This window comes from Bombina bombina, chromosome 7, assembly GCF_027579735.1.
Source record: "Bombina bombina isolate aBomBom1 chromosome 7, aBomBom1.pri, whole genome shotgun sequence".
Classification (NCBI taxonomy): domain Eukaryota; kingdom Metazoa; phylum Chordata; class Amphibia; order Anura; family Bombinatoridae; genus Bombina; species Bombina bombina.
Genome location: NC_069505.1, coordinates 37,828,281 through 37,854,911, shown reverse-complemented (window position 1 = coordinate 37,854,911; position 26,631 = coordinate 37,828,281). Strand labels below are relative to the sequence as shown.

General features: G+C 41.5%; 1 protein-coding gene across 1 annotated transcript in view; it reads left to right on the top strand.

Moving 5' to 3' along the window:
* The window catches only part of MUS81 (MUS81 structure-specific endonuclease subunit), a 491,008-nt gene that overhangs the window by 198,786 nt on the left and 265,591 nt on the right, over nucleotides 1-26,631 (top strand). Inside the window, 1 exon segment of the mRNA XM_053689244.1 lies at nucleotides 20,969-21,098. Coding sequence (XP_053545219.1) covers nucleotides 20,969-21,098 — 130 coding nt within the window.

Below are 26,631 nucleotides of genomic sequence, written 5' to 3'. Positions count from 1 at the left end.
CCATTGTGAAGCTCTGATCCAGTTCGGTCAATTCTGCGATCAGCTCTCTCCTCGGCCGGTTGCTGGCGTACCCCCCTCTGCTTTCAAGTAAATCCTTTAGGGTTGTACGCTTCAATTTTTCGTAAGCGCTCTCCATCCGTTCTGTACCTCTCCTAGGAAATCCAGGAAAAATCCCACCGCTGCCGCCAAATGTTACGGTTACCCTTAGTCTCGCTGAGAGATGGACCGCTTAGTAGCCTGGATTCCTATTGCTGAAGAGGGGAGAAACTGCTTTCCATAGTATTCTATATGAGTCTCGCAAATGTAGAATAATCCCCCTTAGCTGTAGTACAGCTAGGATACCCTTCTGCCCACAAAAACGAGTCAACGCTGCGATTGAGGGACAACCAAGAACTGAGGACTGGGATGCCCAGCCTGCTTTTTATTTAGGTTACATGCACACAGGGCACTCCCAGGGGGGGAAGCATAAAATCCCCCATCACACATTTAGACAAAGCCCTTGGACAGGCCACCGCAGATAACAAGTACACACAAGAAAACAATTGAGTCCTTCTTATCACCTAGCAGTGAATGCTTATCACAAACTTAATTACAGTACACAATATGCTAGGAAACCTGCCTCAGAAAATAGTTTTCTCAAAACTGAACAGAGTTAACCCTTTATGAAATGATACTTGTTACAGTTTTCTTGGAGCCCTTCTTAGGCGCTGGCTTGGCTGGTTCAGGCATTGCTGCTGGGAAATAAGTTTCTTCACAACAAAATAACTAATGCTTCTGTAACAGGCGGGGCTTATTTTTGTGCGCTCAGATGCGCACTTCCTTCAGGCTAGACAGCAGCAAGCAGTAACTCCGGTGGCTCCTGGCTGTTGCAAGTGGTTCTGGAGTGTTGGAAAGTTGTTTCGAAGTACCCTGGGGGCAGGTAGGTGCCACAGAAGAGCTGTGGCGAGGGGGAAGAGGGTATTTTTTGACTGTAAATGACAAATTGTTGTTTTAAAGTACTTTAAGAGTCTTATTTCTTCCCTTATTTCTGGGTGCAGTGATTTTTGGATGAACCCAACGATTTTGATGTTAAATTTAGATTTATTTAACGTTATTTAAGTATTTTGGGAAAATTGTTCACTTTTTCTTTCTTAAGGGCGCAGTACACATTTTTTCAAAAGTTTATTTTAAGCAATAAATAGGTGTTTAAACGACTTTGTGGTTATTATTAGTCTGTTCAACATGTCTGACATTGAGGAATCTGAATCTCATTGTTCTATGTGTTTAGAAGCTATTGTGCAACTTCCTCTAACATTGTGTAACTCTTGTACTGAAAGAGCCTTACATTGTAAAAACCATATATTAGGTCAAGAAAGTGTGCCTAAGGATGATTCTCAGTCTGAAGAGAATCAGGATATGCCATCCAATTCTCCCCAAGTGTCAGAATCTTTTACGCCCACACAAGCGACGCCAAGTACTTCTAGTGCGTCTAATTCTTTTACTCTGCAGGAGATGGCTGCAGTTATTTCAACTACCCTTACAGAGGTATTGTCTAAATTACCAGTGTTGCAGGGTAAACGCAGTAGGTCAGGTATAAATACTGAATCCTCTGATGCTTTATTGGCTATTTCCGATGTACCCTCACAGTGCTCTGATTTGGGGATTAGGGAATTACTGTCTGAGGGTGAAATTACAGATTCAGGGAATGTTTTACCTCAGACAGATTTGGATGCTATGTCATTTAAATTTAAGCTTAAACACCCCCGCTTGTTGCTTAGGGAGGTTTTAGCGACTCTGGATGATTGTGACCCTATTGTAATTCCTCCAGAAATTGTGTAAAATGGATAAATATCTGGAAGTTCCTACTTACACTGATGTTTTCTCTTGTAGTGTGTTCAGTCCACGGGTCATCCATTACTTATGGGATATATTCTCCTCCCCAACAGGAAGTTGCAAGAGGATCACCCAAGCAGAGCTGCTATATAGCTCCTCCCCTCACATGTCATATCCAGTCATTATCTTGCAAGTCTCAACAAAGAAGGAGGTCGCGAGAGGAGATAGGAGTTTTTTACCTAATTATTCTTCAATCAAAAGTTTATTATTTTAAAATGGCACCGGAGTGTGCTGTTTTTTTCTCTCAGGCAGTATTTAGAAGAAGAATCTGCCTGCGTTTTTCTATGATCTTAGCAGACGTAACTAAGATCCACTGGCTGTTCTCGCACATTCTGAGGAGTGGGGTAACTTCAGAAAAGGGAATAGCATGCGGGGTCCCCCGCAAATGAGGTATGTGCAGTAATATTTTCTAGGAATGGAATTGACTAAGAAAACACTGCTGTTACCCATATGATGTAAGTACAGCCTTTAATGCAGTAGTAGCGACTGGTATCAGGCTGATAAATGTATGCGCAGTTGAGTTATTTTCTAGGGACTAGAATTTGACTGAGAAAATACTGTTAATACTGAAACAAATGTATGAGCCTTAACTGCAGTAGAAGCGACTGGTAGCAGGCTTAGTGATAACTTTGTATAACACTGGAAAGTTGTTTTTTAAAACGTTTACTGGCATGTTATTCGTTTTGTGAGGTACTTTGGTGATAAATCTTTTTGGGCATGATTTTTTTCCATATGGCTAACGTGTATTTCTGCATAGAAACCGTTGTAACAGGTCTCCCACTGTTGTAATATGAGTGGGAGGAGCCTTTTTTAGCGCCTTGTTGCGCAGTTAAAATTCTTGCACAGTCTTCCTGCTTCTTCCTCCTTGATCCAGGACGTCTACCGAGAGCTCAGGGGTCTTCAAAATTCATTTTTGAGGGAGGTAATCAGTCAGAGCAGACCTGTGACAGGGTGTTTGACTGTGATAAAAGCGTTAAATCTTAAATTAATTATCCGGTTTTGGGTATTGAGGGGTTAATCATCCGTTTGCTAGTGGGTGCAATCCTCTGCTAAATTCATACAATTACTGTTAAATTGTTGGCTATAACTGAATTAGTTCATTGTTATTTCAACTGTGACAGTTTTTTGTGTTTTTAAAAGCGCTGCAGCGTTTTTTCAATTGCTTGTAAATTTATTGACAGATTTTTTAAAAGCTTGCTAGCCTTCATTGCTAGTCTGTTTAAACATGTCTGATACAGATGAATCTACTTGTTCATTATGTTTAAAAGCCAATGTGGAGCCCAATAGAAATATGTGTACCAATTGTATTGATGTTACTTTAAATAAAAGTCAGTCTTTACCGGTAAAGAAATTATCACCAGACAACGAGGGGGAAGTTATGCCGCCTAACTCTCCTCACGTGTCAGTACCTTCGCCTCCCGCTCAGGAGGTGCGTGAGATTGTGGCGCCAAGTACATCAAGGCCCTTACAAATCACTTTGCATGATATGGCTAATGTTATGAAAGAAGTATTATCTAATTTGCCTGAGTTAAGAGGCAAGCGCGATAGCTCTGGGTTTAGGACAGAGCGCGCCGATGACACGAGAGCCATGTCCGATACTGCGTCACAATTTGCAGAACATGAGGATGGAGAGCTTCATTCTGTGGGTGACGGATCTGATCCGGGGAGACCGGATTCAGAAATTTCAAAATTTTAAATTTAAGCTTGAGAACCTCCATGTATTACTAGGGGAGGTGTTAGCGGCTCTGAACGATTGCGACAGGGTTGCAATCCCAGAGAAATTATGTAGGCTGGATAAATACTATGCGGTACCAGTGTGTACTGACGTTTTTCCTATACCTAAAAGGCTTACAGAGATTATTAGCAAGGAGTGGGATAGACCCGGTGTGCCCTTTTCCCCTCCTCCGATATTTAGAAAAATGTTCCCAATAGACGCCACCACACGAGACTTATGGAAGACGGTCCCTAAGGTGGAGGGAGCAGTTTCTACTTTAGCCAAGCGTACCACTATCCCGGTGGAGGATATTTGTGCTTTCTCAGATCCAATGGATAAAAAATTAGAAGGTTACCTTAAGAAAATGTTTGTTCAACAAGGTTTTATATTACAGCCCCTTGCATGCATTGCTCCCGTCACTGCTGCAGCGGCATTCTGGTTTGAGTCTCTGGAAGAGGCTATTCGCACAGCACCATTGGATGAGATTATGAACAAGCTTAAAGCCCTTAAGCTAGCTAATGCATTTATTTCGGATGCCGTTGTGCATTTAACCAAACTAACGGCTAAGAACTCCGGATTCGCCATCCAGGCGCGCAGAGCGCTATGGCTTAAATCCTGGTCAGCAGATGTAACTTCTAAATCTAAATTGCTTAATATTCCTTTCAAAGGGCAAACCTTATTAGGGCCCGGCTTGGAAGAAATCATTGCTGACATTACTGGAGGTAAGGGTCACACCCTTCCTCAGGACAGGGCCAAATCAAAGGCCAAACAGTCTAATTTTCGTGCCTTTCGTAATTTCAAGGCATGAGCAGCATCAACTTCCTCCACTCCAAAACAGGAAGGGACTGCTACTCGTTACAGACAGGGTTGGAAAGGCAACCAGTCCTGGAACAAGGGCAAGCAGGCCAGAAAACCTACTTCTGCCCCTAACACAGCATGAAGAAAGGGCATCCTATCCGGAAACGGATCTAGTGGGGGGCAGACTTTCTCTCTTCGCCCAGGCCTGGGCAAGAGATGTCCAGGATCCCTGGGCGTTGGAGATCGTATCTCAGGGATACCTTCTGGACTTCAAAACTTCTCCTCCACAAGGGAGATTTCATCTGTCAAGGTTATCAACAAACCTAATAAAGAAAGAGGCATTTCTACGATGTGTACAAGACCTCTTAGTAATCGGAGTGATCCACCCGGTTCCGCGGACGGAACAAGGGCAAGGTTTTTACTCAAATCTGTTTGTGGTTCCCAAAAAAGAGGGAACCTTCAGGCCAATCTTGGACCTGAAGATCTTAAACAAATTCCTAAGGGTTCCATCGTTCAAAATGGAAATTATTCGAACCATCCTACCCATGATCCAAGAGGGTCAGTATATGACCACAGTGGACTTAAAGGATGCCTACCTTCACATACCGATTCACAAGGATCATTATCGGTACCTAAGGTTTGCCTTTCTAGACAGGCATTACCAGTTTGTAGCTCTTCCCTTCGGGTTGGCTACGGCCCTGAGAATTTTTACAAAGGTTCTGGGCTCGCTTCTGGCGGTACTAAGACCGCGAGGCATAGCGGTGGCTCCGTACATAGACGACATCCTGATACAAGCGTCAACTTTTAAAAATGCAAAGTCTCATACAGAGATAGTTCTAGCATTTCTAAGGTCGCATGGGTGGAAAGTGAACATGGAAAAGAGTTCTCTGTTCCCACTCACAAGGGTTCCCTTTCTAGGGACTCTTATAGATTCTGTAGAGATGAAGATTTACCTGACGGAGTCCAGGTTATCAAAAATCCTAAATGCTTGCCGTGTCCTTCATTCCATTCCAAGCCCATCAGTAGCTCAGTGCATGGAAGTAATCGGCTTAATGGTCGCGGCAATGGACATAGTGCCATTTGCGCGCCTACATCTCAGACCGCTGCAACTATGCATGCTAAGTCAGTGGAATGGGGATTACTCAGATCTGTGCCCTTTACTAAATCTGGACCAGGAGGCCAGAGATTCTCTTCTCTGGTGGTTGTCGCGGGTTCATCTGTCCAAAGGAATGACTTTTCGCAGACCAGATTGGACGATTGTAACAACAGATGCCAGCCTACTAGGCTGGGGTGCAGTCTGGAACTCCCTGAAGGCTCAGGGATCGTGGACTCAGGAGGAGAAACTCCTCCCAATAAACATTCTGGAATTAAGAGCAATATTCAATGCTCTTCTAGCTTGGCCTCAGTTAGCAACACTGAGGTTCATAAGATTTCAGTCGGACAACATCACGACTGTGGCTTACATCAATCATCAAGGGGGAACCAGGAGTTCCCTAGCGATGTTGGAAGTCTCGAAGATAATTCGCTGGGCAGAGTCGCACTCTTGTCACCTGTCAGCGATCTACATCCCAGGCGTGGAGAACTGGGAGGCGGACTTTCTAAGTCGCCAGTCCTTTCATCCGGGGGAGTGGGAACTTCACCTGGAGGTGTTTGCTCAACTGATCCTTCGTTGGGGCGAACCGGAGCTGGATCTCATGGCATCTCGCCAGAACGCCAAGCTTCCTTGTTACGGATCCAGGTCCAGGGACCCGGGAGCGGTGCTGGTAGATGCACTAGCAGCCCCTTGGGTTTTCAACATGGCTTATGTGTTTCCACCATTTCCGTTGCTACCTCGACTGATTGCCAGGATCAAACAGGAGAGAGCATCGGTGATTCTGATAGCGCCTGCATGGCCACGCAGGGCCTGGTATGCAGACCTAGTGGACATGTCGTCCTGTCCACCATGGTCTCTGCCTCTGAGGCAGGACCTTCTAATTCAGGGTCCTTTCAACCATCCAAGCCTAATTTCTCTGAGGCTGACTGCATGGAGATTGAACGCTTGATTCTATCAAAGCGTGGTTTTTCGGAGTCGGTTATTGATACGTTAATACAGGCTCGGAAACCTGTTACCAGAAAAATTTACCATAAGATATGGCGTAAATATTTATATTGGTGTGAATCCAAGAGTTACTCATGGAGTAAGGTTAGGATTCCTAGGATATTGGCTTTTCTACAAGAAGGTTTAGAAAAGGGTTTATCCGCTAGTTCGTTAAAGGGACAGATTTCTGCTCTGTCTATTCTTTTACACAAACGTCTGGCAGAGAATCCAGACGTCCAGGCTTTTTGTCAGGCTTTGGCTATGATTAAGCCTGTGTTTAAAACTGTTGCTCCTCCGTGGAGCTTAAACTTGGTTCTTAAAGTTCTTCAGGGTGTTCCGTTTGAACCCCTTCATTCCATTGATATTAAGCTTTTATCTTGGAAAGTTCTGTTTTTGATGGCTATTTCCTCGGCTCGAAGAGTCTCTGAGTTATCTGCCTTACATTGCGATTCTCCTTATCTGATTTTTCATTCAGACAAGGTAGTTCTGCGTACTAAACCTGGATTTTTACCTAAGGTTGTTTCTAACAGGAATATCAATCAAGAGATTGTTGTTCCTTCATTATGTCCTAATCCTTCTTCAAAGAAGGAACGTCTTTTGCATAATCTGGACGTAGTCCATGCCCTGAAGTTCTACTTACAGGCAACTAAAGATTTTCGGCAAACTTCTTCTCTGTTTGTCGTTTATTCTGGTCAGAGGAGAGGTCAAAAGGCTTCGGCCACCTCTCTCTCTTTTTGGCTTCGTAGCATAATACGTTTAGCCTATGAGACTGCTGGACAGCAGCCTCCTGAAAGAATTGCAGCTCATTCCACTAGAGCTGTGGCTTCCTCCTGGGCCTTTAAGAATGAGGCCTCTGTTGAACAGATTTGCAAGGCTGCAACTTGGTCTTCACTTCATACCTTTTCAAAATTTTACAAATTTGACACTTTTGCTTCTTCGGAGGCTGGTTTTGGGAGAAAGGTTCTACAGGCAGTGGTTCCTTCTGTTTAATGTTCCTGCCTTGTCCCTCCCATCATCCGTGTACTTTAGCTTTGGTATTGGTATCCCATAAGTAATGGATGAATCGTGGACTGAACACACTTAACATGAGAAAACATAATTTATGCTTACCTGATAAATGTATTTCTCTTGTAGTGTGTTCAGTCCACGGCCCGCCCTGTCCTTTTTGAGGCAGGTCTAAATTTTAATTAAAACTCCAGTCACCACTGCACCCTATGATTTTTCCTTTCTCGTCTTGTTTCGGTATGGATATGACATGTGAGGGGAGGAGCTATATAGCAGCTCTACTTGGGTGATCCTCTTGCAACTTCCTGTTGGGAAGGAGAATATATCCCATAAGTAATGGATGACCCGTGGACTGAACACACTACAAGAGAAATAAATTTATCAGGTAAGCATAAATTATGTTTTTCCGGTTCCTAAGAGAATTTCGGAAATTATTAGTAAGGAATGGGATAGACCAGGTATACCGTTTTCTCCCCCTCCTTATTTTAAGAAATTGTTTCCCATATCAGATACCATTCGGGACTCATGGCAAACTGTCCCTAAGGTAGAGGGAGCTATATCTACTCTAGCTAAGCGTACTACTATACCCATTGAGGATAGTTGTGCTTTCAAAGACCCTATGGATAAGAAATTAGAGGGTCTACTAAAGAAAATATTTGTTAATCAGGGGTTTCTTTTACAACCTACGTCTTGCATTGTTCCAGTAACTACTGCAGCAGGTTTTTGGTTTGAGGCTCTGGAAGAGTCTCTTAAGGTTGAGACTCCATTAGATGACATCTTAGATAGAATTAAGGCTCTCAAGCTAGCTAATTCTTTTATTACTGATGCCGCTTTTCAAATTGCTAAATTAGCGGCAAAGAATGCAGGTTTTGCTATTTTAGCACGTAGAGCATTGTGGCTCAAATCTTGGTCTGCTGATGTGTCATCAAAACATAAGCTGTTAGCTATTCCCTTTAAAAGTAAGACCCTTTTCGGGCCAGAATTGAAGGAAATCATTTCTGACATTACAGGAGGTAAAGGCCATGCCTTACCTCAGGATAAGTCGGTTAAAATGAGGGGTAAACAGAATAATTTTCGTTCCTTTCGGGAAACTTTAAAAGAGGACCCCCCTCTTCTTCTTCCACTGTCAGCCTGTGGAAGGTAATCTCACCCCTGTAAAGGAGAGAGGGAATTTTAGGACCACAACTGCAGCTTTAAAAGTGTTGTGAAAGTATCAATGATTCTGTATAGGTGAAGGGAGGCAGCAAGGTTCAGAATCAATGGATACAGTTCACTTTTATTATAAGGATAGGTGAGACAATGGCTGAGACCACAGAGCATATAGCCCCACTCAGTATTGACAAACTGGTTCCCACTTAAATAATAACATGCAATTGCAAGGTTAGAGAGTTAAACAGATAGTATCTGATCATAATTGGCAGCACAGATAACAGTACAAGAAAAAGGCAAAATACAGCTAATGACACTTGAGCTTTTTAAGGTACTGAGACTGACAAATAACGATGTTAGGTAAATATTAGCGCATTTGAATACGAAGGCATCTTAACTAAAAGTTCTGAGACATGTCTGGAGAAAATGTTGAATATTGGTAACTTACTGCGGTTTAGGAGTGAAGGAAGCGCTTTTTAAAGTTACTATAGAAGTAATGGGTGAGTGGTGTCTGGACACAGAGTAGTTCCCCTGCAGAGTCTGGGGATTTGCAGCGTGTGCGATGGCGTGTGACGTCACCGCTTGCCGGTTCCGGTCCTGTGTTTGGTAGAGAGGTGAGCTGCGTCTGTCTCAAAGGTTGCAAGGAAGTTTGAGGGTGAGAAGCTGGATTCAACAATCAAGCAATTTGGTATGAGTAGGAGGGAAATTTAAACAGCTTGATGGGGAGGAGATTATGTAAGTGTGAAAAGACACAGCTATACAAAGGATAAAGCAAAGAACTTAGGCAGTCATGACAGGACCCCCCCCCCAAGGATCAACTCCGGGGATCGGGTCCAGGGCGATCAGGACAACGTTCATGGAACCTGGCCACCAATCGGGGGGCAGATAGATTAGAAGCCGGTTCCCAGGAGTCCTCAGAATCAGGATAGCCCTTCCAATGAACCAGATACTGAAGCTGCCCTCGAAAGCGTCGGGAGTCCAACACATCTTGTACCTCATACTCCAGGGTGGCATCCTGCAGATGAGGAAGTATAGGAATAGAAGGATCATGGTGACGAAGCTGTCTATAAGGCTTGAGGAGAGACACATGAAAGGTAGGATGGGATTTCAAATTTGCTGGTAAAGCGAGGGTGACAGCATTCATATTCACAATCTTTACGATGGGGAATGGTCCAATAAAGCTGGAAGACAGTTTCCTGGAAGGAAGGGGTAAATGTAGATTACGTGTCGATAACCAAACGTAGTCACCTACAGCATATTTAGGCGAGGGAATCCTTTTCTTGTCAAAATGAAATTTATACCGATCCTTGGCGATGCGAATATTTTCAGCAGTTAATGAAAAAGATTCACTAATAGTGTTGATGAGGTCATTCACAACAGGACAAGTGTTGCCGACCATAGAATCCCATTCAAAAGAGGGATGGAAACCATAATTAATGAAAAACGGTGTGGAGTTAGTAGAGGAATGAATGGAATTGTTGAAGGCGAATTCTGCGTATGGCAGAAGTTGGGTCCAGTTCTCTTGTTTAGCTGAGATGAAACATCTCAAGTATTGTTCAATGCACTGGTTTGTTCTTTCAGTCTGGCCATTAGTTTGTGGATGGAAAGAGGTACTGAGACGTCTAGAAATACCTAGTGAGTGACAAAGTTGTTTCCAGAAGTGGCTGGTAAATTGAGTACCCCTATCTGAGGTGATACTATTCGGGAGTCCGTGATACTTGAACACATGGTGGATCATTAAGGAAATGGTTTCAGAAGAAGTTGGGAGTTTATGGTAGGGCACAAAATGTGCCATTTTACTAAATAGGTCCACGACTACTAATATGGTGTTATTTCTTTCTGAGATAGGCAGGTCGACTATATAGTCGATAGCTATGTCTCTCCAAGGACGGTCAGGAGTCGGTAAGGGGATCAATTTTCCGTACGGGGGAGTCCTCCCTTTTTTAGTAGTTTCGCAGATCATACAGGTCTTAACGTAATCCGCGATATCGGAGAGGTAAGTTGGCCACCAAAAGTATCTGGAGACTAATTCTTGAGTTTTCTTTATGCCCATATGTCCAGCAGATGGGGAGTCATGTAAAGTTTTTAAGACTGTTGGTCTGAGACTGTTGGGTACATAGATTTGTTGTTGGTGATAATACAACCCATCCGTGTGTAAATCCAAGACCTGTAATGGTTTATTTGAGTCAGCCTGTTGTGCCGATTTGAACTGATTGTTTTGTTCTACAGTTAAAGCTAAGAACCTGTCTAGAGGAATTAAGGGTGAGAGGTTTGGATGCGGAACTTGGTCCACCAAGTGTCTTGAGAGGGCATCAGCCTTCTTGTTCTTGTTTGCAGGACGGTAGGTGATAAGATAATTAAACCTAGCCAAGAATAGGTTCCAACGGACCTGCCGTGCACTAAGAGTCCTATTAGATTGTAAGTATTCTAGATTTTTGTGATCCGTGTAGATCAAGATTGGAAGACTGGTCCCTTCCAGAAGGTGTCTCCATTGTTCTAATGAAGTCTTGATTGCTAACAGTTCTTTATCCCCAATTGGGTAGTTGATTTCAGCTGAATTAAGTATTCGTGAATAGAAGGCGACAGGGTGTAGAGGGTCCTTAGGAGTCAACCTCTGGGAGAGGATTGCTCCCAAAGCATAATTAGATGCATCCACTTCCAGGATATACTGTAACTTAGAATTAGGGAATTGGAGGATAGGGGCCGTAGTGAAAGCCTTTTTTAAAAAGTTGAAAATTTGTTCTAAATCATCGTTCCATCGAAAGTGTGTATCAGATTTGGTCAAGTTAGTTAATGGTCTTGTCAAATCAGCGAAATTTTTAATAAACTTCCTGTAGAAATTGGCGAAACCCATGAACCTTTGTATATCCTTTTTACTTTTTGGGGAAGGCCAATTTTGGATTACCGATATCTTATCATTATCCATCTGGATACCTTGGGGTGATACAATATAACCTAGAAATTTTATTTCTTTGGAGTGAAATAAGCATTTTTCTAGTTTGACATATAGAGAATTTTCTCTCAACCGTGTTAATACTAGGGTAACATGTTTGATGTGTTCTGTACGTGAGGTAGAGAATATGAGTATATCATCCAAATATATCACCATAAATAAATCCAAAAAATCCTTAAAAATGTCATTTATAAAGTATTGAAAAGTAGCCGGGGCATTACAGAGGCCAAATGGCATCACAGTATATTCAAATAAGCCGTAACGTGTACGGAATGCTGTAAGCCATTCATGACCCTCCTTGATACGTACTAAGTTGTAAGCCCCTCTGAGATCCAATTTAGTGTATATAGTAGCATCTTGTAATCTATCAAGGAGTTGGGGAATTAAAGGCAAAGGATAGCGGTTTTTTATTGTACGCTTGTTTAGTTCTCTGTAATCAATAATGGGTCTTAGGGACTGATCTTTATTTTTAACAAAAAATATACCAGCCCCAGCTGGGGAGGTGGAAGGACGTATAAAGCCTTTCTTTAAGTTATCAGCCAAATAAGTTTTAAGGTGTTGTAACTCAGGTTCTGAGAGGGGAAATATATGGCCGTAAGGTATATCAACACCTGGCAGGAGATCAATAGGGCAGTCATAAACCCTATGAGGTGGTAGATTCTCTGATTCTTTTTTATCAAAGACATCAGCGAATGTAATGTATTCCTTGGGGATTTGTAATGGAACATCTAGTAAAATTTGTTCCTGATGGAGACACAAATCTTTACAATATGGAGAATTAAAGAGAACTTGTGAAGTTGACCATTGTATAGTGGGATCGTGTTGTTTAAACCAAGTGATACCAAGTATAATGGGATATAGAGGTGAGGGTATAACATCAAAAGTAAGATACTCTGTGTGTTGGTCATGTGTGGTGAGCCTTAATGGTATGGTATGGTATAAGATGGGTCCTGAAGTTATTTCATTACCATCAATAAATCGAAGTACACTAGGCACCAATTTCTTAACAAGTGGAATTTTATTTACAGTAGTGAATTGGTGATCTATATAATTATGGCTCGCTCCAGAGTCAAGGATTGCTTGTGAGTTGAGTCTTTGCTGATCCCACTGTAATAAGATAGGAAGGGAGCAATGATTAGACTGTGTTTGTTTAGCAGATAGACATATATTTGTAGTGTTCATCTTACCCTTCCTACGCTGTAATTGAGAGCAGTCCTTTACAGTGTGATCAATCCCTCCACAATACATACAGAGATCTAAAGCTTTTCTTCTTAGTTTCTCCTGTTGAGTTAATGGACCTCTGATGAAACCGAGTTCCATAGGAATTTCAGAAATTTTTGTAGGTGTTTTAGGTGGGGGTAATGTAGTAGCTGTATGTTTAGTGGATGATTCTAAGTGTGACCTTTCTGAGCGTCTCTCTCTGATGCGTCTATCTAAAGTGATGCTTGCATCTATTAGGAGTTCTAAAGTATCTGGGAGGGGTTGTCTGGCTAGCTCATCCTTGAGAGTATCTGAGAGGCCTAGGCGGAATTGATTGCGTAATGAGAGGTCATTCCACTGTGTATCTGGGGACCATTTCTTAAACTCTGCGATGTAGTCCTCCACAGGCCTTTTATGTTGTCTCAGAGACCTCATTGCTGTCTCAGCAGACAGCTGTTTGTAGGGATCATCATAAAGCTGTCCCATTGCTTTAAAAAACTGATCAAATGAGTACAGCAATGGGTCATTGGTCTCAAAAAACAAATTAGCCCATATACGTGGTTCACCACGCAGATAAGAGATTGTGGTGAGAACCTTCAAATGATCATTGAAATATGTTTTGGGTTTTAGTTGGAAGTATAAGGAACATGAATTTTTGAATTCCCTAAATTCTGAACGAATACCACTAAATGTTTGTGGAGGATTAGGTTGGGGTTCACTAGAACCAATACTTGTAGTGAGTGTATCAATTTTATCATTGATGTATTGCTTTAAAGCAGAATTTTCTAACTGTAGTGTATTTAACCCTGTAGTGAGGTTATCTACAGTTTGTGTTAATTTCTCTACATGAGCTAATAAGGCTGCTGGGTCCATAGTAAGGCTTGATTGTTATTGTCAGCCTGTGGAAGGTAATCTCACCCCTGTAAAGGAGAGAGGGAATTTTAGGACCACAACTGCAGCTTTAAAAGTGTTGTGAAAGTATCAATGATTCTGTATAGGTGAAGGGAGGCAGCAAGGTTCAGAATCAATGGATACAGTTCACTTTTATTATAAGGATAGGTGAGACAATGGCTGAGACCACAGAGCATATAGCCCCACTCAGTATTGACAAACTGGTTCCCACTTAAATAATAACATGCAATTGCAAGGTTAGAGAGTTAAACAGATAGTATCTGATCATAATTGGCAGCACAGATAACAGTACAAGAAAAAGGCAAAATACAGCTAATGACACTTGAGCTTTTTAAGGTACTGAGACTGACAAATAACGATGTTAGGTAAATATTAGCGCATTTGAATACGAAGGCATCTTAACTAAAAGTTCTGAGACATGTCTGGAGAAAATGTTGAATATTGGTAACTTACTGCGGTTTAGGAGTGAAGGAAGCGCTTTTTAAAGTTACTATAGAAGTAATGGGTGAGTGGTGTCTGGACACAGAGTAGTTCCCCTGCAGAGTCTGGGGATTTGCAGCGTGTGCGATGGCGTGTGACGTCACCGCTTGCCGGTTCCGGTCCTGTGTTTGGTAGAGAGGTGAGCTGCGTCTGTCTCAAAGGTTGCAAGGAAGTTTGAGGGTGAGAAGCTGGATTCAACAATCAAGCAATTTGGTATGAGTAGGAGGGAAATTTAAACAGCTTGATGGGGAGGAGATTATGTAAGTGTGAAAAGACACAGCTATACAAAGGATAAAGCAAAGAACTTAGGCAGTCATGACATCCACAAACCAGTCAGAACTGGAATAAGGGTAAACAATCCAAAAAGCCCGCTGCTACTCCTAAGACAGCATGAAGGGGCAGCCCCCGATCCGGGATCGGATCTAGTACGGGGCAGACTCTCTTTCTTTGCCCAGGCTTGGGCAAGAGATGTTCAGGATCCCTGGGCACTAGAAATAGTGACCCATGGTTATCAATTGGAATTCAAGGACTTTCTCCTAAGAGGGAGATTCCATCTTTCAAAGTTATCTGCAAACCAGATAAAAAGAGAGGCGTTCTTACGCTGTGTAAAAGACCTTTTTTACTATGGGAGTAATTTGTCCCGTTCCAAAATTGGAACAGGGACAGGGGTTTTACTCATTTGTGGTTGCCAAAAAAGAGGGAACGTTCAGACCCATCTTAGACCTCAAGTGTCTAAACAAATTTCTAAGATGGAGACGATACGAACAATTTTACCAATGATCCAGGAGGGTCAATATTTGACTACCGTGGACTTGAAGGATGCTTACCTTCATATTCCTATCCACAAGGATCATCATCAGTTTCTAAGGTTTGCCTTCTTGGACAAACATTATCAGTTTGTGGCTCTTCCCTTTGGGTTGGCCACAGCACCCAGAATCTTCACAAAGGTTCTAGGGTCTCTTTTGGCGGTTCTCAGACCGCGAGGCATAACGGTGGCGCCTCATCTGGACGACATTCTGATCCAGGCGTCAACATATCATCTGATAAAATCTCTCACAGACACAGTGTTGTCTTTTCTGAGAACTCACGGCTGGAAAGTGAACATAGAGAAGAGTTTACTTGTTCCACAGACAAGGGTTCCTTTCTTGGGAACTCTTGATAGACTCGGTAGCCATGAAAATATTTTTGACGAAGGTCAGAAAATCAAAGATTGTAAATACTTGCCGAGTACTTCAGTCTATTCCTCGGCCATCAGTGGCTCAGTGTATGGAGGTAATTGGATTAATGGTAGCGGCAATGGACATCGTTCCGTTTGCCCGCTGTCATCTCAGACCACTGCAACTGTGCATGCTCGGACAGTGAAATGGGGATTATGCGGATTTATCTCCTCAGATAAATCTGGATCAAGAGACCAGAAACTCTCTTCTTTGGTGGTTGTTGCCGGATCATCTGTCCCAAGGGACTTGTTTCCGCAGACCCTCGTGGATGATAGTGACAACGGACGCCAGCCTTCTGGGCTGGGGTGCAGTTTGGAACTCCCTGAAGGCTCAGGGTTTTTGGACTCAAGTGGAGTCTCTACTTCCTAATCAATATTCTGGAACTGAGAGCAATATTCAATGCGCTTTTGGCATGGCCTCAGTTGGCTTCGGCCAAATTCATCAGATTCCAGTCGGAAAACATCACGACTGTGGCATATATCAATCATAAGGGGGAACAAGGAGTTCCTTAGCGATGATAGAAGTATCCAATATAATCCGTTGGGCGGAGGCCCACTCTTGTCATCTGTCAGTGATCTACATCCCAGGAGTAGAGAACTGGGAAGCGAATTTTCTAAGTCGACAGACTTTTCATCCAGGGGAGTGGGAACTTCACCCGGAGGTATTTGCCTCATTGATTCTCAGATGGGGCAGACCAGAATTGGATTTGATGGCATCTCGACAAAATGCCAAGCTTCCAAGATACGGATCCCGGTCAAGGGATCCTCAGGCCGAACTGATAGATGCCTTGGCAGTGCCTTGGTTGTTCAGCCTAGCTTATGTGTTTCCACCGTTTCCTCTCCTCCCACGCGTGATTGCTCAAATCAAACAGGAGAGAGCATCAGTGATCCTGATAGCGCTTGCATGGCCACGCAGGACTTGGTATGTGGATCTAGTGGACATGTCCTCTCTGCCACCGTGGAAACTTCCTTTGAGACAGGACCTTCTCATTCAAGGTCCTTTCCAACATCCAAATCTATTTCTCTGCAGATGACTGCATGGAGATTGCACGCTTGATTTTATCGAAGCGAGGATTCTCTGATTCGGTCATCAATACTTTGATACAGGCTAGAAAGCCTGTCACTAGAAAAATCTATCATAAGATATGGCGTAAATATCTTTATTAGTGTGAATCCAAGGGTTACTCATGGAGTAAAGTTAGGATTCCTAGGATTCTGTCTTTTCTCCAAGAAGGATTGGAGAAAGGGTTATCAGTGAGTTCCTTAAAGGGACAAATTTCAGCTTTGTCAATTCTGTTTCACAAACATTTGGCAAATGTGCCAGATGTTCAGTCTTTTTGTCAGGCTCTATCTAGAATTAAGCCTGTATTTAGACCCATTACTCCTCCCTGGAGTTTGAATTTAGTTCTTCGAGTTCTTCAAGGGGTTCCGTTTGAACCCATGCATTCCATTGATATCAAATTGTTATCTTGGAAAGTTCTGTTTTTATTTGCTATTTCTTCTCAAAAAGTTTCTGAGCTTTCAGCGCTACAGTGTGATTCCCCTTATCTCATTTTTCATTCTGATAAGGTGGTGTTACGTGCCAAACCTGGATTCCTTCCTAAAGTTGTTTCAAATAAGAATATTAATCAGGAAATTGTTGTTCCTTCCTTGTGTCCTAACCCTTCTTCTAAGAAGGAGTGTATGTTGCATAATTTGGATGTGGTCCGTGGTCATTATTTATTGTTTATTCTGGAAAGCTTAGGGGTCAGAAAGCTACGGCTACCTCTCTTTTTGGCTGAGAAGTATCATCCGCCTGGCATATGAGACTGCTGGACAGCAGCCTCCAGAAAGAATTATGGCTCATTCTACTAGGGCTGTGGCTTCCACATGGGCTTTTAAAAACAATGTCATAAAAGCAATTGAAGATTCTAAACTTGGAAAAGCTCCCGGGCCTGATCAAATACCCGCGGAGTTCTATAGAATGTTGAAGACAGATATAGCACCCATACTGACTTGTTTATTTAACTCATATTTCATAGATGGGAAAATAATGTCTCGATTTTTCTCCGCGTCGACCATAACCCTTATCCCAAAAAAAGACAAAATCTTATCAGATCCAGGGTCTTACAGACCTATCTCTCTGTTGAATACAGACTATAAACTATTAACAGTAATAATTGCAAATCGTTTGAAGGAAATACTATGTAAAATTATACATCAAGATCAGGCCGGTTTTATGTATGATAGATCACCAACAAAAAACATTCGTAAAACATATATGCTAATAGAATATTTTTGGAACAAATTGCATAAGGAAAAACCAACGTATCATGATGATCTTGCTATGGTTGTGGTCGACGCGGAGAAGGCATTTGACTCTATAATATGGGAACATTTGTATACTTCCCTTGAAAAGTTTGGCTTCTCAGGTAAATTGATTGAATTCATTAAAGCCATATACAACTACCCCATCTCTTCGATACTGGTTAACAATACTCAATCAGATTTTTTCAGATTAGAGAAGGGAACGCGCCAGGGTTGTCCCTTATCACCCCTCCTATTTAATGTGGCCATTGAGCCACTAGCAATTTATCTCAGACAAGAATTGGAGGGAATAAAGATTGGATCTCAGAAGTTTGTGCTTGCCTTATATGCCGATGATCTACTTCTCTATTTCCAACAAACACATAGAAATATCCCTACTGCGTTCAAGGCATTAGATTTATTTAGTAGTATTTCGGGCTATAAAGTCAATACGCTTAAATCAGAGATTCTATGGATATACAAAAACATGGATAGCAAGACACAATATGAGCTAAGAGAGGTCACGCAGATTAGATATCTAGGAATCATGTTACATAAAGATCCTAATTGTTGGTATAGACTTAACTTTACGCCCTTCTTTTCACGACTTAAAAGCAAGTTGCAAAGATGGGCACTACTCCCTATTTCCTTGTCTGCTAAAATAGCTATGATTAAATCTATCCTATTCCCTCAGATAATTTATACTATGAATAATTTACCATTATTCATTAAGGTAAAAGACATTAAAATATTTAATCAATTATGTGCTAAATTTCTTTGGAGCAAGTCGCGACACAGGATAGCCATTAAAAAATTGTCACAACTGAGGGAACATGGGGGGCTAGCTTTCCCGGACATTAGATTATATAACATGGCCATCTTGGCACGGAATGCGGTGGATTGGCTTCTGTCAATCGAGGTACTAACTAACTTAATTCTGGAAGAGAGCTTAATATATCTGTTTGCATGTAAAGCAATTTTACATTGCACTCTTATAGAACTCCCAGACAGCACTAAAAGGTTTATCAGTATATACAACGTGATTAAAGCATGGCAAATGACATGTAAATATCTTAAAATTAATTTTTCTATTTCCCCCTATCTTCCGATCAGAGGGAACCCCGAGTTTATAGCCGGATGCGACTATCAGGTATTTAAAGAATGGGCGGATAAAGGATTTGACAAATTTCTACAAGTCTTTGACCAAAGGTTTAATTTAAGAACCTTTGAGAGTATTGTTAGAGAATTTGATCTCCCCAAGAAGGAGAGCTTTTTCGCATATCTTCAGCTACGCCACTTTGCTAACAAGAAAGCTAAGTTAAGGAATTGGCCAGTAGGTTTTAAACAAATTGGAGACTATATCAATATATACAAGCAAGGAAAGCACTCAATATCATTATTATACAAAATTTTATTGGCAAAACAAGGTCAATTAAATAATGAACAATATATAGGTTATTGGGCAAAACATTTCCCAGAACTTAATGGGGATCACATTAAGAAGGGTATCCAATGGCTGATTAAAGCCCCCCTCCGTTCCTCGTGGCACGAATCTTTTCTAAAATTACTTAACAATGCCTATATTTCGCCAAAAAGATTGGCAGTATGGTCTTCAGAAAGCTCGGGAATATGCCACAAATGCTCAATGCCTAGGGCTGATCTGATGCATTGTTTCTGGTTATGCCCCAAAATAAGGCAATTTTGGCAGAAGGTTAACTTTTGGCTAAATAAATTTTGCCCTGAACATTTAGTCTTGGAACCTATAAACATTTTTTTTCTAAACATAACAGCCCAGAACTATGATTTGGTCAATACTATTATACTTATAGGTCGGAATTTAATTCTAAGAAATTGGAAGCAGACCAGAACAATACCTTTTAAGATTTTTCTAGAAGCAGTGAGACAACAGATCATATTCGAACAATATAATGTGTCAAACCTACACAATAAACCAACCCAACGCTTTTTCAATAAATGGGGAAATATTATCCAGACATATACACTTCCCATGCAATATATACTTACTAAGGCATTCCACAAAACAGACTACTTTGAAGGTCTGATATTAACTATTTCCAGTATCCTGGCTTTGAAAAATTGGGGGACCCTTAGATTATAAGACACCTTTACGTGGTGTGGTGGAGGAGGAGGAGGTGGCTTTTTTTCTTTTTTTCTTGTTCCCTTCTTTTTTCTTCTCTTTTTTCTTTTTTTTTTTTTTGCTTTCTCTCTTTCTCCTTTTTTCCGATCTGGTTAATGAGAACAAATTGTAATAATTGTATTTAGACTCAACACAGCATTTTGGTTTTTTTTCTTCCTTTTTTTTTTTTTTAGCCTACTTATAATGTTTATTTACTGTGTGATGTCCATAAGGTAATGGGCACGGAACCTGGTTATTATCTAGGCATAAATGCTAGATATTTATCTTTTTATTTCTGTATACATGATTGGAAAAAAAATTCTTTCTTACCCTGCGTGGTGCAAAATATGAGCAAATGAGCTCTGTTACAGTTATATTGATACTGATGGAAAAATAAATAAACATATTAAAAAAAAACAAAAAAACAATGCATCTGTTGAACAGATTTGTAAGGCTGCGACTTGGTCGTCCCTTCATACTTTTTCCAAATTTTCCAAATTGTATACTTTTGCTTCTTCTAAAGCTATTTTTGGGAGAAAGGTTCTTCAAGCAGTGGTGCCTTCCGTTTAGGTTCCTGTCTTGTCCCTCCCTTTCATCCGTGTCCTATTGCTTTGGTATTGTATCCGACAAGTAAGGATGAAATCCGTGGACTCGTCATATCTTTGTAAAAGAAAAGTAAATTTATGCTTACCTGATAAATTAATTTCTTTTACGATATGACGAGTCCACGGCCCACCCTGTTATTTTAAGACAGATTTATTTTATTTTTTTGCAAACTTCAGTCACCTATGCACCTTTTTAGCCTTTCCTTTTCTCTTCCTATAACCTTCGGCCGAATGACTGGAGGGGAAGGGAGGGGCTATACAGCTCTGCTGTGGTGCTCTTTGCCACTTCCTGTTAGCAGGAGGTTAATATCCCACAAGTAAGGATGAAATCCGTGAACTCGTCATATCGTAAAAGAAATTAATTTATCAGGTAAGCATAAATTTACTTTTTGACTTAATTGTGCCTTTAACAACAAGAAGTAAAAATAGGTCCTGTTAGATACACCCTGAAAAAATACAGAACACAAATTAAAATGCTGAGGGTCGTAAAATTCAACAGGTTGTGTAGACTGCCAGTCCCCGTCTGTCTATTTAAACCTATAATAAAACCTTCTTTCCTTTTAGGCCATCAGTTCGCTAAAGAAGTATCCATTACCCCTCAGCAGCGGAAAAGAGGCCAAAATCCTGCAAAACTTTGGAGACGGGATCTGCAAGATGTTAGACGAGCAGCTAGAGAAGCATTACGCCGAACACGGTGCGTATCCAATGTAGCTGATGTGGAGAGCGCCAACAGTACTGAGGAAATGTTATAGAGAGAGTTAGGGACAAAGATTATGTCATTTAGGTCTCAGTCCTCCAAGATCCGTCAATGTTACTATGTCCTTCACGGGATTCCTTAAAGGGACATTAAATACTTGTTAGTGCTGTGGAATCTGTTGACGCTCTACAAATAACCAATAATAATATATATGTAAAAAAAAACTCTGCAATATAATAAAACAAATAATAATAATAACAATATAAATAATAATGATGATAATAATAATATTAATACAAATAATAATAATACAGCTAATAATATAAATAATAATAATAGAAATAATAATGATAATAATACAATTAAAAAGAATAATAATACAAATAATAATACAAATAATAATAATAATACAAATAATAATGATAATAATAATACAACTAATAATTATACAAATAATAATAATGATAATAATAATACAAATAATAATAATGATAATAATAATACAAATAATAATCAGATATGTGTTTGGGTTTTCACCTCTATAAAAATGCCATGGTACGGACAGCTTTGTTTTTACACCACCTACAGGCCCGTACGGAGCTTGAAGGGCCGTGTTTCTGGCGAGTCTTCAGACTCGCCAGAAACACAACTTATGAAGCAGCGGTCTAAAGACCGCTGCTCCATAACCCTGTCCGCCTGCTCTGAACAGGCGGACAGGAATCGCCGGACATCAACCCGATCGAATACGATCGGGTTGATTGACAGCTCCCTGCTGGCGGCCGATTGGCCGCGAGTCAGCAGGGGGCGGCGTTGCACCAGCAGCTCTTGTGAGCTGCTGGTGCAATGTTAAATGCGGAGAGCGTATTGCTCTCCGCATTTAGCGAGGTCTTGCGGACCTGATCCGCAGTGTCGGATCAGGTCCGCAAGCCCTTTGATAAATGGGCCTGTTTGTGTTAAATCAGATTCATAACACAATTTCTATTGAAATAGCTTTATATTTTATACTTTGAGACTATGTACTGTTAGTTACAACAGAATCAAGTGTAAAAATAGTATTTTTCTAGTCTACCCATGTTTATGAATCCAGGAATTGACCGTGAGGCAGCAGTAGGTTTAATATCACGCTTCTATATAAGACGCACAAACATAAACCAAGCCAATCAGATCTGAATGACACTATAAGTTTATGATACTCAGTAGTTAAAGGGACATAATACTCATATGCTAAATCACTTGAAACTGATGCAGTATAACTGTAAAAAGCTGACAGGAAAATATCACCTGAGCATCTCTATGTAAAAAAGGAAGATATTTTACCTCACAATCTCCTCAGCTCAGCAGAGTAAGTTCTGTGTAAAAGTTATACTCAGCTGCTCCCAGCTGCAGGTAAAAATAAAACAAAAATGAAGAAATGAACTGCAGCCAATCAGCATCAGCAGTGCTGAGGTCATGAACTCTTACTGTGATCTCATGAGATTTGACTTAACTCTCATGAGATTTCATAGTAAGCTTCCTTTACCTGATTGGTGAAATAATATGAGAATTCACGAGGCTCATCCTTTCAGCTGTCCCAGGACAGACTCACTAAAATGCTGCTTAGAAATCCTTTACAATGGGAGGTGGCTACTGAGGAACTTTTGAGGTAAAATATCTTTCTTTTTTACATAGAGATGTTCAGGAGATATTTTCTAGTCAGCTTTTTACAGCTATGCTGCATCACTTTCAAGTGTTTAAACATTTGGGTATTATGGCCCTTTAACTTACAGTTGCTTAGATTACAAAAGTTGCGCTAACTGCAGCACAAGTGCAGTATGTTTTTTTGTTATGTTCCCTCGGATGTCGGATGAAGACGCTCGAGGGAGCCTAACAAAAAAAACATAGCTCACTTGGGCTGCAGTTAGCGCAACACTCATAATCTAGGCGAGTGTTTGTTTAAAGAGACCAGAAAAAATATTAGATGTATTAAAAAAAAATACAGGTCCCAAACATGTTTCTGTGCTTTAAAAACCAAACCAACGGACCATGTGCGCTGCACTGCTCATGTAGATGTGAGCAAACCTCGTAAGGGAAACAGCTGATATATGATGTCTAGTGGGATATAAATAAACTGCTTTCTAGATATTTCAAGCCCTTGTTATATTCTACTTCAAATATGTTTTTAAAGGGATAGTCTAGTCATTTTTGGTTCAGAACCTGGGTAGCACTTGATGATTGGTGTCTAAATGTAGCCACTGATCATCAAGCGCTACCCAGGTGCTGAACCAAAAATGTGCCTGCCCCATAGCTTACATTCTTGCTTTTTCAAATAAAGATACCAAGAGAATGAAGAAAAAATGATAATAGGTTTAAATTTAAAAGTTGCTTAAAATTGTTGCTCTATCTGAATCATGAAAGTTTAATTTTGACTTGACAAAAAGACACAGTAGTGTAATGCATATGATAGACTTGTAAAACAATGGTGGTTAATTTGTGCACTCACATAAAAACCAGAAAGACAGACAAAAAAAGCACAGTTCTGAATATCTACATTAGATATTTGTGATTCCTTATTCGCAAATCAATAATGAAATCAGCCTCCGTTTCCAGCATTTATTTAGTTCCAACACCAAATTTATTGTCCTAGAAGAGCAACCTAAAAATAGTGCTCCAATAAAGGTACCAAACAAATGCCAGAAGGGTCATTTTGTTATTGGTTAGTGCACTAAAGAAGGAATCCCAGATGTATGCACCTGTGTAATCTATATAGTATCCTATGATTAGGTGCTCAAGAGAGCACGAAACTAGTCAGGATGTTTGCTTGCCACGTACCTGGGTTTTAATGATGTTCTAATAAAGATTTTTTTTCTTTTTAACTCTGCCCCTCTGATGCCTCTTGTTGTGCGGCTGCAATTCTTCTGATTCTTTAATCTATATAATAACACAACATTCATCTTCTAAAGAATTAGAACTTCATTTTAAAGAAGCGTTACGGTTTGGCATTCCATACACTGCCTTCCTCAGTGTGTATTATCAGCATGTTCGCTTTGTACTCCACATAGCAGCTTTCTTTAAATAGCAGCTAGATTATGGGGCCACAGGGAACAGAGACCACCTTTAAGGCAAGTTCATGTTCCATGGCTTTTTGACAGAAGCTTTGCTTGGACCTAACTTTAATTATCAGTATAAGCTTAGGATCAAGTGTGTAGACCTCCCAGCCAGCCTGAATCCTGTGGAATTGTCACTGGTTGAAAGGTCTGGCTCTCTTCTCCCCTGAAGTATTATGGGTTGCAGAAACTGCCCAGCTGCACCAAGGAATGCCCTAACATGTCCCGGCCTCACCCATGACCCAGCTGGGACCATGCTCCCCCCCACTGCAGCCCCTCCTACAAAATGTTGGTGGTCTACTCCCCAAGAGTTCCCTAAGATCACCATCTTGATACACCTCTGGGAAATGTTGAGAGGGATGAGTATGTGTTTGCTTTTAAATCAATAATGAACCAAATATAAAGTAACAGATACAATTTGAGTCTTCAGGCAGTTAAAAGTGACAGAGAATCAGGGTAAGTGAGCTGCACCTTGAGATAAAAAGGAAGACAAACGTTTACATAATGAGATACACCCTTCCCAGTCTCCTCATATAGCAGTAAGCCCATCAAACAGCTATAGACTCTACTAATATACAAGTGTATAGATGAGGACGTGCAGGCGGTAGTATTGCCACAGATGTCTAATGATGATGTTCTCATGCCCCCATTGGGTCTCCCATGTTGTATCCCAGTGACTTTCCACTGGGCCACCAGAGGGCTTCTACTTGTGGATGCATTCCTTTTTGTTTTCTGCTTTCTCAGGCTCCACCTCATGTCAGCTGTTGGTAATGTGCAATTACCAACAGACTATTTAAACCTGCCTGGCTAATCAGTCTTTGCCCTGCCTTTGTTTGTGAAAGAAGAGTCCTTTTGCCTTGAAGCCTTATTTTGACTTACCTCTGGATTTTCTTCCTTGTCTGTTTTCTAACCTCTGTCTGCCTGGATTGCCAAGGCTTGTGCTTGAAGGGACACTGAACCCAAACCTGGGTTGTTCTTGCTGATTGGTGGATAAATGCACCCACCAATAAACAAGGGCTGTCCAGGCTCTGAACAAAAAATTGTCTGGCTCCTTAGCTTAGATGCCTTCTTTTTCAAATAAAGATAGCAAGAGAACGAAGAGAAATTGATAAAAGGAGTAAATTAGAAAGTTGCTTAAAATTGCAGCTCTATCTGAATCACAAAAGAAAAAAATTGGGTTCAGTGTCCCTTTAACTTCTGCCTGCCTGAACTGCCAAGGTCTTTGTTTAACCTTTGTCTGCCTGAACTGCCAAGGTCTTTGTTTAACCTTTGTCTGCCTGAACTGCCAAGGTCTTTGTTTAACCTTTGTCTGCCTGAACTGCCAAGGTCTGTGTTTAACCTTTGTCTGCCTGAACTGCCAAGGTCTTTGTTTAACCTTTGTCTGCCTGAACTGCCAGGACCTCTGTTACCCTCTTGCTTGTCTGTACTGCCAGGTCCTGTGTTACCCTCTTGCTTGCCTGTACTGCCTGGACCTCTGTTACCCTCTTGCTTCTCTGTACTGCCAGGACCTCTGTTACCCTCTTGCTTGTCTGTACTGCCAGGACCTCTGTTACCCTCTTGCTTGCCTGTACTGCCAGAACCTGTGTTATCCTCTTGCTTGCCTGTACTGCCAGGACCTGTGCTACCCTCTTGCTTGTCTGTACTGCCAGGACCTCTGTTACCCTCTTGCTTGTCTGTACTGCCAGGTCCTGTTACCCTCTTGCTTGCCTGTACTGCCAGGACCTCTGTTACCCTCTTGCTTGTCTGTACTGCCAGGTCCTGTTACCCTCTTGCTTGCCTGTACTGCCAGGACCTCTGTTACCCTCTTGCTTGTCTGTACTGCCAGGACCTCTGTTACCCTCTTGCTTGTCTGTACTGCCAGGTCCTGTTACCCTCTTGCTTGCCTGTACTGCCAGGACCTCTGTTACCCTCTTGCTTGTCTGTACTGCCAGGACCTCTGTTACCCTCTTGCTTGCCTGTACTGCCAGGACCTCTGTTACCCTCTTGCTTGCCTGTACTGCCAGGACCTGTGTTACCCTCTTGCTTGCCTGTACTGCCAGGACCTGTGTTACCCTCTTGCTTGCCTGTACTGCCAGGACCTGTGTTACCCTCTTGCTTGTCTGTACTGCCAGGACCTGTGTTACCCTCTTGCTTGTCTGTACTGCCAGGACCTCTGTTACCCTCTTGCTTGTCTGTACTGCCAGAACCTGTGTTACCCTCTTGCTTGTCTGTACTGCCAGGACCTCTGTTACCCTCTTGCTTGCCTGTACTGCCAGGACCTCTGTTACCCTCTTGCTTGCCTGTACTGCCAGAACCTGTGTTACCCTCTTGCTTGTCTGTACTGCCAGGACCTCTGTTACCCTCTTGCTTGCCTGTACTGCCAGGACCTCTGTTACCCTCTTGCTTGCCTGTACTTCCAGGTCCTGTGTTACCCTCTTGCTTGCCTGTACTGCCAGGTCCTGTGTTAC